A 15222-nucleotide genomic window follows, 5' to 3' on the forward strand; every position below is an offset into this window, starting at 1 on the left:
GAATAATTATTTTCCCGCTCTTTTGCATAGCAGTAGAGATAAAGCAAATATCTTAGGCATTCCATGTAAAAACTTCAGCTATGTAGAAGCATTTTCAGTATTTCTGTATTTCATAAATATAAACTGTGTTTTAATACTGGACTTCAAATTTCTCCTTTTTTCATCTCCTGGAGCTGAATTTGGAAGGTAAAAGTAGTCGATTCCCTCTTGCTGGTAGATATTGTAATGTCAGTGAAAAGGAAAAGAAGTCCGCATCAGAGGATCTGTAGACATGTTGCTATCTTCTGTTCAGATTATCTGAAAAATAAAGATGTTTTAATGGGTGATGTGTTTGCAGTCTGTAAACGAAAACGTAGTGAACAAGTATACTTGATAATTGCAATTTCCTTGGCTATCGGTAGCCAAATAAGTGAAAATTGGAAATTAGATAGCATTGAATTGGAAAAGAAGCTTGTAACTGCCTTTTGTGGTAAAAATTGCTGAAGGGTTGTGGATTCACGAATGGTGAATCAATATTGTGTGTGATTTCTGTAAAATTCATGTACTTTAGTTCAGACAAGAATTAGTCCATGGAGGTGTATAGCTTACGTTTATAAATAAAATCTGGTTAAGGGCTTAGGATCAACTTATTCTGTCCTCTGGCAGAGTATGATACCTCTGTGTTCTGTAATACAACAAAGATAAACTAAAAATTGCTCTGATGTTTTTTCCCAATGTATTTAGATTTCTTGTATATCAGTCCTTGCTCTTGCCAATGTTTTGGTGCATTTGGTCTCTCAAAATTACACTTGTTGGCCATTTTTACAGTAACTACAAAATTAGTGTGTATGAATGGCAAAGCATTCACTTACTCATGGTTTTACATTTTGCCGTATAGCTAATTACTGGTTTCAGATGGTATCAAATGGTTCTTCCTTTTTAGTTGGAGTTATTCCATACATTGTTCTGATACCCAATTCTTGAACAGTTTCATAACTTATGTTTGAAAACCAAATGAAAAAGAAAGCCTTCTTCATTTTGGGAAAATCTCAGCAGCTTCTTTCATACAAGCAGTAATATAGTAAGAAACAGTTGCTGGCCTAGAGAAATCATTCTATCTGGCATAAAAGCAATATGAAAATAGAAAAGCAACTAAATCCCCGAACTACTATCAGTAATGACTGGTATGTATTCATATAAAATGCAAATTCAGTATGACATATTTCTTCCGTGAACCTTTTGACACTTGCTAGCAACCTCTTTGATACAAGCTTTTGTTTTGTGTCCTTTAGTAATATGATGCTATATCTGACCAAAAAAAAAAAAAAGAAGCAAATTCTGTGGCTGGTCTAGGTTTCTAGTAATGACTGAAGTATTTAAATTATGCTTTTGAATTGAACATTACATTATAGAAAGATAAAAAGCAGAATAATTTGTCTCAATTTAAGCAAGTATCTTGTGCAAAGAGCTGATTGTTTTAGTTGTTGCACTGGAATGATTTCAAACCAGAAGTCTATCTTGAGCAGGTAATAAAAATAGTCATCATTTTTGTGGAGTTGTATTTGAGATACCCTATGGGATTAGGGTATTTTATCACCTTGGATGACTTTGTATTTTTCCTGAGACTATGTATTTCTTTGGGAAGCAGGAGTGGCTGTGTGTGGTTTTGTTTATTCAGTCTGGACAGCTTTTTTTTTTTAATATTTTTTTAAATTTTTGTATTTTTCCCAAAATGAAAAAGCAGAACACTCTGGCAAAAGGTAAGTATATATAGCTTGTCACATAGTGTTATCAGGCGCATACTAAAGTTGTGTGAAAATGCCAGTCTGTTCTCTCTCTTCATTTCCCCTTCTGCTTCCTTGATCTATTTATTACTTTCCTGTATTTTATATTACTGTTAGACATTCTGAATATAGACATTCCACTTCAGGCTTGTAATCTTATATTGGTTTCTAACTGTACTACCATAGTGCAAGTTAATATTTTTGTTTGTAAAATGTTTTGGGAAATATAATCAACTAGTGAAGGCTGTTTGTTTTTGGAGAAGCAAACTTGCACGTGAATCAAATACATTATTTGGAAACTTTTTATGTCAAAAAGAACTTTCTTTTAATGACTCAAGTGAATAGTAAAGTAGTTACACTGCTTTTAATTTTAGATATCAGCGTGTGGTAGAAGTTTGCCAGATATTTGCATGGATTAAATGTGGTAGAATCTGTTGGTATCAAACAAAACTGCTTATGAATGTTCAGCATGAGGAAGCTCTCAAGATTTCCATTGTGTTCTTACTGAGGAAATTGGTCTCAAGCTTGTTATTATTTCCAGCTTGGGCTTTTAGAAATTTTAGCTTGAGGAACAGGAATTTGGAAGAATGGCCATTGTGATTCAGAGCTGGTTTTAAATTGAAACAGTCCCAGCTGTAATCCTGCGCCATTGAAAGAATAAGTGGTGTCTTGAATAGATTTTAATTTTACTTGAGGTATTTACATTTCTGGCACCTAGTAGTGGATGAATATTAATACTTATTACCAGACAGGAGGGAGATGTTGAACCATTATTTTATGTGAAATGTATATTGAAATTTGAGGAACTTGGCAATTCACAGGAGTGCATATTGGGAATTTGCAATCATGAAGAATAGTGTTTTTTAGGGTAAAATTCTTTAATCTGGATGTATTCATTTATTCCCCTTTGTATAGATACTATCAGGAGTAGAATAATTTTATAATTAGCATGTAAGTAATGTAATAGATTACGCCCAGAGTTTTTTTTTTACCTTACAGGATATAAATCTTTCTCTTTCAGTCATGTGTGCAATCATGTGATGTATATTTAGGCTGTCTGTAATAGCCTTGTAAGCTATCTTGAGCTGAAAGTTAGGGCAGGATTGTTAGAGAATCTATTTCATATACATAGGCAATAGCAATTATTCTTTGATACTAACTTTCTAAGTATTGATTGAATAGAACAAAAATTTTTACTACAAATTCTATGGAGTAGAGTCTGCTATTCAAAGGCAAAGATGGAATTTCGTCTAGATAATTTACTATGAATAGAGTTTTTTGTTTCAAGTTAAAAAAAAACAACAAAAACCAAAAAAACTCAAAACCTAACACCCAAGGAGTGTTAGTGATTTTTTAATGTTATACTACCTTATTTTTAATGTTGCATTACCTTGTTTTATATTCTTGTTTTGCTTGCCGGAACTCAAGGCAAGAGTGTTCCTACTTCTGTTGTCCTTATTTAAAATGACCAATCAGTTTAATAAATCATATTGATGTCCTAGTGTTTGAAGATAGAAGCCTAAGAAGTACTTTTAAAGTTCTTAATTCTTGAGAAATTTTCTGATTTAAACAACCAGAAAAATGTCCCCCACCAAAACTTGTTGCAAAGTTCTTTGTAGGAAACTAGAATAATTTAAGTTTAAAACTTGAACGTTTTTGATTATTTTTATTTCAAGTTATTAAATCTGAGACACTGTATTTCTTGAGAAATTGGATTTAATTTACTAAGCACATCTTAAAGGCTCCTCTATAGACTTTCAAAAATTCTAGCTAACATAAGAAAACAAAGGAAATTGATGAAGTATCAAGATAACTTGATGAAAAATTAGCAAAAGAGAGAAAGATTGTTATTGGGGATTATTTTAATACTATAGGTAATGCTTGATTACTTAACCATGCTGTAATACAGACTATCACTACTATCACTTGAGTAAAACCAAGTTTTGTTAAGACTGTTTGGAGCAGTCTTTTGTAGCTATTTCTGTAATTGCCTTCCTTTGGCTCTCTTAGGGTCATGCTTGGTAAATGTTCTGATGCTTTTGTAAAGCTTGGAGAAGAGGAGGCTCAGGGGAGACCAGATTGCTTTATAGAGCGACCTGAAAGAATGTTGTAGCAAGGTGGGAGTCAGCCTTTCTTCCCAGATAACTAGTAATAGGAGGAAAGATAATGGCTTCAAGTGGCTCGGTTTGGATATTAGGAAAAATTTCTTCTCAGAAACAGTGGTGGAGTATCAAAACAGGCTGATCAGAGAAGTTGTGGAGTTACTGCCCGTGGAGATTTTAAAGAAAAGGGTAGATGTGGCACTGAGTTGTATCTCTTAGCAGGCATGGTTTGATGGAGGGACTAGGTGATCTTAGAGATCTTTTCCAACGTTTGTGATTCTATGATTTACCTAACCTCTTTTCAAGGAGTAGCTGGACATATGCTGCTGCTTGGTAGCTTTGTGGCACGTGGCTTTTGACACGTGCTCCAGTGTCAACAGATGAGACCTGGACAGAACACTAAGTGACTGAATTAGTCTATGTGTAATAGGATTGCACAGGAAATCCCTATAACTAACTGCAAATAAAGCAGACAGCACTCCTGAGAATATCGCTCTTGGAATAATGTCCAGAGACTGCATGACAGGATTCCACTCTCCTGTATGATAGATCTGGAGTTCTGTTCAGCTAATTTCGGAAGGACCTCAAAGTCTTGCCTCCATGTTTATTCTTAAATGCTATTGAGTCTAACATGTGCACATTTTCAGAATCAAGTCACAGGGGCTATTACTGAAGTGCATATAGTAGTGGTAATATTTACTTCATTCAACATCGTTGTTGACTCTTGGAAAGTACTGAATAAATCAGTGGGAGTTGGCTCCTGGAGCTGATTATGTAATGATACTTAGATAGAAGACTGGTAGTTAATGCGAATACTTTTGCAATCACGGTAATAGGGTATTGTCCAGATAAATGCAAATGCTTCTGGAATATTAAGTGTAATTCTGACAGTGAGTGGAATAATTTGTAAGTAGTAGTTTTCCTACTAATTCAGTGCTTGCAGTTGTCTTTAAATAAGAATAACTAGCATTTGGATTTTTTTTTCCAATGGTAATGAAAAATGTTTGGCTTCTATTTAATCTCTTCAAAAATGCAGTTGTGTTTTCAGATCGATGCTTACGTAAATATATGGTGAAACACATTTTTCTTCCAGAACCTCTTCTGTTCTGAAGGGATGTTTTACGATACTAGGAGCCTTCTGAAGTGGAGAAAGGACTACAATCCAAAATCTATTCTGGATTTCCGAATTACAGCTTTATCACCACATTGTTTGGTTTCTGGCCTTTCATCCTGAATATTTTCAGAGGCAGAGAATTATGTTTGTGAAGAAGAGGAAATAGTTCTAATATGTTTGGAAAATTTCAAATTCTAGGGTGTTTTTTGTTGAGTATAATTAGGCTTCTTTAAATCAGATATGATAGTGGAAATGGTATTTCTCTAACTAGACTATCCTTTTATCTCTTCCTGAGAGTACCTTCCCTTCAGAATAGTCACACAAAATTGCAGAGTCATTGTTGCTGGCAACAAGGGATTGCTGGCAACAAAGATTAGACAATCTTTGGAGATTGTCTAATGCATTCAGCGTTCAGATCAGGGTCAAGTAAATCAGGTTGCTCAGTACTGTGTCCAGGTAGATTTTGAATATTTACAAGAATAGAAACTCCACAGTGTCTTTGGGCAGCATGTTCTAGTGTTTGACCATTGTCACAGTAAAAATGTTTTATCCTTGTTTTACATGAAATTTCTTGTATTTTAATTGATGTTCATTGATTCTTGTCTTGTTAGTGAGCACCACAAAGAAGTGTCTGGCTCCCTCTTCACTTCCTCTTGTCAGGTACTTACTGACACTGTTAGAATTCCCCTGTGCCTTTTCTTCTTTAGGCTAAATAGTCCCAGTTCTCTCAGCCTTTCCTCACATACAGATTTATTTAATCAGCTTTGGCCCTTTATTAGACTTATTTGAATAAATCTGTGTCTCTCTTGTACTGAGGGGCCCAGAACTGGACCCAGCACTGCAGATGCACCTTACCAGTACTGAGCAGAATGTGAAACGTCATCACCCTTGACCTGCTGCTAATAAAGACCAGGATATCATTGACTTTCTGTCCTCAAGGTACAATGCTGTTTCATTCTCAGTTTCATGACATTTTAGTTCCTTTTTTTTACTAGTTACTCCCCAGCTTGAACTGCTACATGGATTTATTCTTTCTCAGATGCAAGACTTTGCACTTCTTGGTTTTGAACTTCCTGAAGTTCCTGTTGGCTCATTCCTCAACTATTTTCAAGTCTTTCTGAAGGGTAGTGCAACGTGTCTGGTGAATCAGTCAATCCTTTGAGTTTTCTACCTGAAAACTTATTAAGAGAGCTCTCTGATCATTATCCCAGACATCAATGAATATGTTAAACATCTGCTAGGATTCTGACTCCATTGGTTTTATGCTGCTGCTTACAGCCCTCCACAGTTGTCCCACAGTTCAGCCAATCTTAAATCTACCTCACTCTCCACTTACCTAGCTTACCTGTGAGGATGTTATGGGAGGCAGTGTCTAAAGACTTATGAAAGTCAAGATAAACAACTTTAATTGCTCTCTCCTTTCTGCCTTCAAGACAGATGGCTCATTGTCAAAGGCTGTCATATTACTTAAGTGAGTATTCCACTTTCTAAAATTCCTGATCACCTCTTTGCCCTTCATGTATTCAGAACTGGTTTCCAGGATTATTTATTCCATAAGTTTTTCAAAAATCAGTGTGAGGCCAGCTGACCTTAAGTTACTCACATCTTTTTTGTCCTTTGCTTTCTTGCAAACTTCAGGATCACAGTGGTGTTCTGAAGAATTTAGAGTGGCTTGTCAATGACATTGGCCTGCTAGCTCAGAACTTCTGAGAGCATCCCGTCAGATCACATGGGTATCTGATCAGTTTGTTCAAATGTTTCTTAACCTTGTCTTCCACTTCTGAAGGTAAGTCTTATTGGTCCAGACTTTACCACTGGTCTTTGGAAACTGGGATTCATGAAAGCAAGACTTAGTATTAAAGACTGTGGTAAACATGGTATTGAGGAAGCCTTTTCTATGTCCTCATTACCAGATCCCTTTCCCACTTAAGCAGCAGGCCCACGTTTTGCCTACTCTTCCTTTTACTATTGATGTACTTGAAGGCACGTTTACTATTGCCATTGCTAGATTCAATTCTGGGTAGATTTTGGCTATCCTAAGTTCATCCCTCTATGCTTTGACAGTGTCTCTGTCTTCCTTCCAGGTCACCTATCTCCGCTTCCATGTCATGTGTGCTTTCTTTATATGTCTGAATGTAGTCAGGAGGTCCTTGTTCATCCTTACAGGTCTTCAGTTGCCTTTGATTTTAAAAGGATTATTTTCAGGGATCACCTCCAACCTGAAGAATGGTTGACCTAAATGATCAAATGGTCGAGCAAAGTCAGCAAAAGGCACACATTTTGTCAGTGCTCTTTCACCTCTTTCTATTGAACTGGGCTATGAAACAAGCTGTCATTTGATTTACCTTTTGAGGTAATCTAGGAAACATTCACACAGGAATGACATCCCGTAATGTAAATGTGGTGATGGATGGAGGTTCTAGGAGAGAAGTAATCTCATCTTCTGGAATTGGAGCTGCCATTTTATTCAGCAACTACAATTGATCGTGTTTGATTTGTATACTCTAGTGGACTCTATTTTCCTTTTCAAAGTAGAGTTATGTGTGCTCACTGTTTTTGACACACTTGAAGAAAAGAAATCTAAGGGAGTTATAGCTATTGCCATGAATGCTATCGCATGGAAACTTGTTTAGAATAGAGAGCTCCACTCTCTTTAGGAGTGGGCCTTGCCGAGTATGAGAGGAAGCAGAAGTTTTAGAAAGGGAAATTCTAATTACCTTTGAGGAGTCAAAAAACAACTTCACAAAGAATTGTGATGTGCTTGAACAGACTGCCTGCAGGGGTTGTCGAATCTCCATCTTTGAGGACGCTCACAACTTTCCTGGACATTGCTCTGAAACAGCATAACCTTACTTCAAGCATGGCCCTGCTTTGAGTGGGGAGAAGAACTGGTGACCTCTGGAGACCCTGTCAGCTTAAATTATTCCATGATTTTATGACTCTATACATTCTTACTAGATTCCTGTCAGTGAGACTTAAGAAATTAGATCGATATGTTCAAACATTTTGGACTCCTAACCAGTGTCTGGATTTCCTAACCAGAACATTGTAGTTCACAGTATTTTTCTTCATTTCTAGTAATGGAAGAGAGTGAAAATGGGTTGTAGGAAGTATACTAAATTCTTTGCAGCTGAAGTGTGGAGAAACTGGTGAGTCTGAGGATTTCCCTTTGATCTTTGTTGCTGGTGTAAAAGACTGAAATTGGCATACAGAATATGAATGCAGTTAACAGATAAAGCACAAAGAAGCAGTGAAGACTAAATAAACTGCAGTATTCTGCCTAAATTGTGGTAAGTTAGCCAAAATGAAAAAAAAAAACAAAACAAAAAACAAAAAGATGGATGGAAAAAGAACTCTCACAATTGACTTTTCCATGGGAAAGGATTTTGTTTCTGGGAAGGCTGAATTTGACCTTGTCTCTGCTGTGGTGGTTTATGTAAAAAAGAGAATTTATTTTGTTATGATACTGATCATGTTTTTACATTATCTTATTTGTGACATGTGAGGTCTTTCAGATGTTGTCAGTGCGTGAGAGTAAATGAATTTAATATATTCACATCCTATAAACTATTTTTACTGGATTTTAGCAAATACAAGCTCTGTCTGCATACAGAATTCTACAGAGTAAGAATTAAAACCTCACTTTTTAAATATATGGAAGTGGTTTGGAAATTTTTTATGAAGAGTAGTACAAATTCTCACATAAGGAAAGGCGTGTAAATGCTACAGGGAACCTAACATTGAAATACACATATGAATAATATATTAGTTGATATACAGTACATATAATTAAAATTGAAAGAGTAAAGCAAATTTATAAAATATTTAAACTGAGTAGTGAAGAACACTGCAGAGAATTAAATACATGTCTTTTTTTTTTCTTCTTTTTTTTTTGCCTGCCAGTTATATACTATCAGTATGTAGAAGTTCTCTGAGGAAGGATGTTTTCCATATTTAAGAAATTGATAGGGTATTTACATGTGCAGTGAAGCATAACTAAAGCAATAGTTTATAGATATTATAGAAAACAGTAGGATTTTTCTCACTACAACGAGGATAATCTTTTGTAATCAAGTAGAAGTAGAAATTACTAAAATGGGCGCTAAGAGTTTATAAAATAGTAATTAAGAATGGTGAGTCATCTTTGAACTTAACCTTTGTCATTACGGAATTATGAAATTATGAAATTAATTACGAAAAATTATTTAAGTCTCATTTTGTCTTTTTAAAAAATCTCCTTAGATATATCACATCTTGTCTGTGGTCTTCTAAAATTATGCATTTTGTTGAGAAATCAGCCCAACAGGATGTTAGTCTTGTCTAGAATTGTGGATGCATCTGTAATAATAGTCCTTGAAAGCTGCGAGCTTTAAAATCAAATATAAATTGAAAGAATGATTTGCTAGTCTTTAAATTGTGTTGATTAAAAACTCCTCTATAGTACAGTTAAACTTAATGGAAATCCAGTATCTTAGTTTGAACAAGTTTCAATGAACAGCTTTTTTTGAGAAAATTCAGAGCTAGAAGCTGATGACCTCTGCTGCTTCATATTCCATCCATAAGGAAGAGTTTTTGAGATTGAAGAAATCACTATCGAGCATGAAAGATACTAACAACTGAAGTAGACAGATTTGCAATGAGAATAGGTGTGGGATTTGACAGAGTGCCAAATAATGAATTTCTAGCCTGTCTGCCAGTAGTTTGTTGTCTTTCTGGATGTCCTTGTAGGTTATAACAGTAGATTTCATTGCTTTCATTGTTGGACAGTGGTTAATTAGCAGTCATTAAGATATTTTTAAAGCAGCAGAAGATTAAGACTAGTTTTAAATACAATCATTTTTTATTTTTGTTTTCACTACTTGGAGCTTATGCTTCTATTTTAAATAGATTTCAAGGTTCCATAAAACTCTGTTAATTATTTATGGTGATATTAGCTTTCTTGACTCAAGAAAAGGAGTGACAAATATAACATGAATTTAAATTTCAATGACAACAAGAATATTGTGATCTGTACTGCTTATGTTTGCTATTTTAATAGATTTCTTTTTTCCCCTCTTGTTTGCATCTCCTGTCAAATAAAGGCCAAGAAACACCAGGTCTTTGTAACAGAGACATACGAAAACAACATGATGGAGCTGAAGTTACTCTTGGACAGCTTTGCTATGTCAGGCCAGCGGACAGCAGGTTAGTTGAAGGTATAAAATGACAGATGCATCTGTCAATGTTCCAAAGTCACTACATTGTGGGAATTCTGCAGATGCCTCTTGCATTCCCTCTTCTCAACATGCTTTGATTTGATGACATGATAAGAGCAGTTCTCACAGCAGTCAAATGGCCTTGCTAGCTGAGAAAGGGTGACGGAATGTGGACTTGCTGTTGTCAGCCCAGAGCTTGATTTACAAATGCTGGGGTGTATATGATCGGTCAGAAAAGGGCTCACTTGCTGAGCTCTAAATCCAACTGAGAAAAAAGTCCTTACAGTATACCTGCAAAGGGAACAGATGTTTTGCCTGAACTGAGCCAAATTCAGAGGCAACCTTCAGCAACATAAAGGTCATATATTCAAAAAGGTTCTGTAGGACACATGATATAACACAATACTTTTTACTGTTGATTCTGCACTAGTATTGTCTTGCACTCATTTGTCTAATATGAAACAAAAAATATTTTTCTGTTCTCATTAAATGAATTGTAAGTTAATGTTTGTCACTCAGCAAACTGCCACGTGCTTAAACATTCAAAATGGTGGCTAGGAAATTGTATTTTAATGTGGAAGGTGTTAATTTCTTTTTAAGTGAAACAGTACACTTTTTCTATTTTAAATTATCTAAAAATAATTTTAGGTATATAGTTCCTGCTAGACATGAAAAACTTCCAACTGCCAGAGCAAATAAACTGGGACAAAAAGCAAAACAGATAAAAAGTTGCTTAAAGGGGAAATGAATTTATTTTATTTAAACTGTGATGATAGGTTTCTGCACTGTTGAGTAGCAATAGGTGTAAAAGGTGGTTTAGCACATCTAAGGAAGAATGTGTGTATATACATATATATATAAGCATCTTTTTTAGGAGTTAGAATGGTACTGTTAGAATGGAATAGAGAAACCTGAGACTTCTCATCCTCAAAAACCTAGCCTTGCATTTGTGATAAATTGCTTTCATCATATCGGTTATAAAACTTTCATTTGGAAACTGGATACAGATTTATTCTGTAATTAAAAAATGTAATTCTTGTGGGCAACATCATAATAGGTTCTGTAGGTTTACTGTAGATATGTCAGACTGAAAAGCTCTTCAAAACTTTGTTTTCCTCATTCTTGCAAAGTTCCACATGCCTAGAAGGGATTCTGCAGTTCTGGAGGGAGCTGGATGCTGCAGCCAATGCATAGTTGCAAAGCAGTAATTGTCTTCTGAGTAGGTTTTCTGCTCACCCATGTGATAAACCCTCCCGACAATGGTTTTGACCTATCTTAGCTGTGATTTGAGAATTTCAACATTAATTTGCTTTGTTGTTTCGAGTAAACTTTGAAAGAGCTTATTTAAAGAGAACTGGATGTTGAGTAGGGTATTTGTTCTACAGTTTTGCTGTGCTTCAGGGTGTGAAATTTTTAGCAAGCATTTTTAACACTATTACCCTAATGTGTTGTACTTATGAATTTATTATGTAACAATTTATTTCATTTTAAAAAAAAAGTCTTATTTTAAATGATAATGCCTTGTTGTCAGTAAAAGTGAAAATCTTCAATAAATTGCTGTAGTCCAGTTGGCAGAAGTGGGAAATTAGTGCTACATGAGCAGTTTGTTGGGAATTCTTTCTGTTGCATTTTTTAAGCTTCCATCTCAAATGGTTAATGTTTTACTAAAAATCTGTCAATATTAAGAGTTCAGCCTCACCATTTAAGTGCTGATAGTTGTGATGCTTTTTGAGCTACGCAGGAAAAGGAGACTTTATATTTGTTAGATTAAGAAAAAAGTATTTTAAAAAGTTATTTTTTCCATTTTCATTCCCAAAAGAAAAAGCATTAGCCTACATCTTCCTCTTTTCAAGTAACCTTCGTAAGCATTCTTCAGTGTTGTTACTCTTGCTGGCCAGTTTGCATGATAAGTTTGTCTCTATTCAGTTTGTTATGTTTTGTAATTATTCAACCATGGGACTTGTGCTTGGTGAAGATTGTCTTAATTTCAGGGGGAAAAAAAAAAGTGGTTGAATTAATCTGGGGAAAACAAGAAAGTGAATTGTCTGTGAAGAGGTGGGAGTGTTAGCTTCTTGAGTCAGTAGAAAGTCTGAAAGAGTGGCTTTAAAAGTTTTCTCACCTATTTACCTCCTGTCAGAATTCTGTAGAACCTGGTATCTTCTCAAAATTCTTCCCTGAAGCTCTTAGATGTCACTGGGCAAATGCTTCAAGTAATGTTTTTTAATTCCTCATTGCTGAAGAAGGGCCAGTAAGATAATGCCATTTGGATTATGTTGCATGTCTCTTGCAAAATTGTATAGACACAGACAAATTTTGGCCAGTATTGGAAGTGCAGGCTTGTTTTCAGCTAATGGAGGGAGGTGGAATCTGGTATTTCTGTTGGCAGGCTGAACTGCCTAGAAAATAGGGTTTCAGTAAAGGCAAGGAATGTCAGGATAGAAAGTTTACTGGCAAAAGTCTGTTCTTGGCAGCAGTTATGTAAATTAAGACAGTTCAGAGACATGTTTCAGGGATGGCATTGCAGTTTGGGGCTTCAGAAATGAAGATAAATTATTTGGAGAGGTTGTTGAAAAATACATATTGGAAGACAACCCCTAGACTGAATTAATGAGTATTAAATTGATGATAATTGTGTATTACAGCTTCTTTGGAGTGAAAAATATAGAAGAATAATACTTCTTTTTTTTTTTCTTTTTTCTTTTTTTCTCTGTGCAGTAGTATCGGTGCAAAATGTTCCTACAGTGGGTAATAGAAAGAAGTCTTGAGACAGCAGGATTGGGGTCCTGGGCATTCCTTGCTTTAGCTGTGGTGACAAAACATTTTTTGTTTTTTTTCATGTTGATTTTAAATGTAACATTTTGTTATCTGTTCTAGAATTCAGTTTTGGTTTAGGGACTTCCACTGAAAAGATCTGGCTTTTCCCTGACTCTGTAGACCTTTAGAAGCTCCAGTAAGTACCTACTTGCTGAAGGTACTTGATATTACAGGGGAGCATTCTGTGCTTGAGATATGCATTCTTTCTATATTCACTTTTTTATGCTGTAGAGTAGACCTTGCTCCCATGACTGAAAGAAAATTTACAAATCTAGATTTGTTTTTCAAGGTGTGACTTCCACAGTTACGGCTGGCTAGCAAGAAGTGTTAGTGTCCAATCTGAATGGTACTCAGCCATATTCTATGCTTCTTTGTGCTCAAGGGCTGGGAAATAAGCCCATAATTAAAATTTCAGGAAAGTCATTGGCTTCCTATTTGCATGTATGTGTAGATAGCAATGGTGTGTTGTATGTAATCTGCAGGATAAATCATTTTTGTATAATACATGGAGTAATATATCATTTGGAAACACTAGCCGTAGTATTCTTAAAATTAAAAAAAAATGATATCCAACAACTTTTAAATCTGTAAGGACACCTTCACTGAATGGCGGAATTTTATGGAGGACTTTGACTGACCCAAGAAGAAGAGTTTAGTGCCTAATTTGTCTTTATGAGCCACCCTGGATAAACTAAGGTAGTGGAAAAGTAAGTGTCAAGGATATCATTACAGGTTTGGACTTCAGATATGTTATTTGAAGAGCTTACTGAAAAATAGAGTGAGAGGCAACCCCTAGATTGACTTAATCGGTATTATTTTAAATTGTTGATAATTGTGCATTACAGATTAATTGGAGCTAGAAGTATGGAAGAGCGATACTTTTTTTTTTTCTGTGCAGTAGGATCACTGCAGAATGTTCCTACAGTGGGTAACCTGTGCATCCTTAACTTTAAAGCTTGAGGAAAATATATTACTATCTGTTACAAAATAGATTTCTAAGTGTTGCATACTAATATTAACAAATTGAAGAAGAGGAATTTGTCAGTAATCTGCTGTTTTGATGTAGTGCCAGAAAAAAAATGGGGAATTTTGTTCATAGAAGTTTAATATCAGCTGTGATGTCATCTCTTGATCAGAACTGTGATGTTTTGCTTTCTTAGCACATTGTACTACAGGCTTTGGAATGTTCAAACATGTTCGTAAGTCCTAATTAAGGCCACCAGATCAGAATTTTCTGTCTAAAGGTTTAATAAGTAAATGTAGTGTGTGTGTATAATGGATGTATCAACATGAAGATTTATAATTGAAACATTATAAAGGACTCTGCAGACAGATAATTATTTTTTTTTATTATTATTCTTTCCTTTGGAATGAAATTGAAAATCATTTAAAAGGTTTTTAAGAGTTGTCCAAGCATAACAGTTGTGTGATCTTTGGCTCAGTAAAGTTTTGAGTAAATGATGTACTACACTGTAATTTACATGCTTAGTCACAACAGTGGAGTAATGTCAAGAAAAGTGTAATGTTCTTAACTTTCAGGCAACATGTTTTTCAAGGTGTGTTATTGTGTGGTTTTTAATGCTGGCTGGTATGACTGAATAACAGAGATTTGATCGCTGTAGAACTTGTGCATTGCATACCAAATACATTAAGTAAAAATATAATTAAGAATTTACAGTTCTGTATCTTGTATTAAAGCTTTTATACAAATGTTTTCAGCTGTATTTATTATGAAAGTGTGACTATCCAGTTTTATCTTCTGTGGACTGCTGCTGCTGTTGTTCAGTGTTTTGTATTGTCATTGTAGCCCTAACTTCATTTTAATTTTAATACCTCTCATCTAGTGTGAGTAGATTTTTCTCTGTGGCTTTGTGGGCTTAATTTTCATTCTGTATTTTTCTTTAGGCACTTGTAAGGATAAAGATAAACCTTCAAGCCTCTCTGTCCTTGAGACTTTGAGGTGTACCTTGACAGCTTACCAAAACAAGCTGGAAGACACATCTAATGAGGTAACACTTGCACTGTTTGGCTCTATACGTATTGCCTTCGGCCTGCAGCAGTACATGTGCTTTGCTTGCAACAAAGGTCAGAAGAGAGGGAATGCTGACAGCTTCACATATACTAAAAGAAATAGTCTCTGTCACTATTGTTTCTCTAAGCTTGCCTTACAGTGAAGTTTCACTTACATTTGGGAGGAAAGGGAAGAAGAGTGTCTTTTTTTTCCTTTTTTTGTG

The 15222-nt window shown here is 35.2% G+C and overlaps 1 protein-coding gene across 1 annotated transcript in view; it reads left to right on the forward strand.

The window, feature by feature from the left end:
- Window positions 1-15222, forward strand: part of CCDC171 (coiled-coil domain containing 171) — a 147593-nt gene that overhangs the window by 39909 nt on the left and 92462 nt on the right. The window contains 2 exon segments of the mRNA XM_031557307.1: window positions 10061-10163; window positions 14894-14997. Of these exon segments, the coding sequence (XP_031413167.1) occupies window positions 10061-10163; window positions 14894-14997 (207 nt within the window).

The sequence above is a fragment of the Meleagris gallopavo genome, chromosome Z (assembly GCF_000146605.3).
Source record: "Meleagris gallopavo isolate NT-WF06-2002-E0010 breed Aviagen turkey brand Nicholas breeding stock chromosome Z, Turkey_5.1, whole genome shotgun sequence".
NCBI lineage: Eukaryota > Metazoa > Chordata > Aves > Galliformes > Phasianidae > Meleagris > Meleagris gallopavo.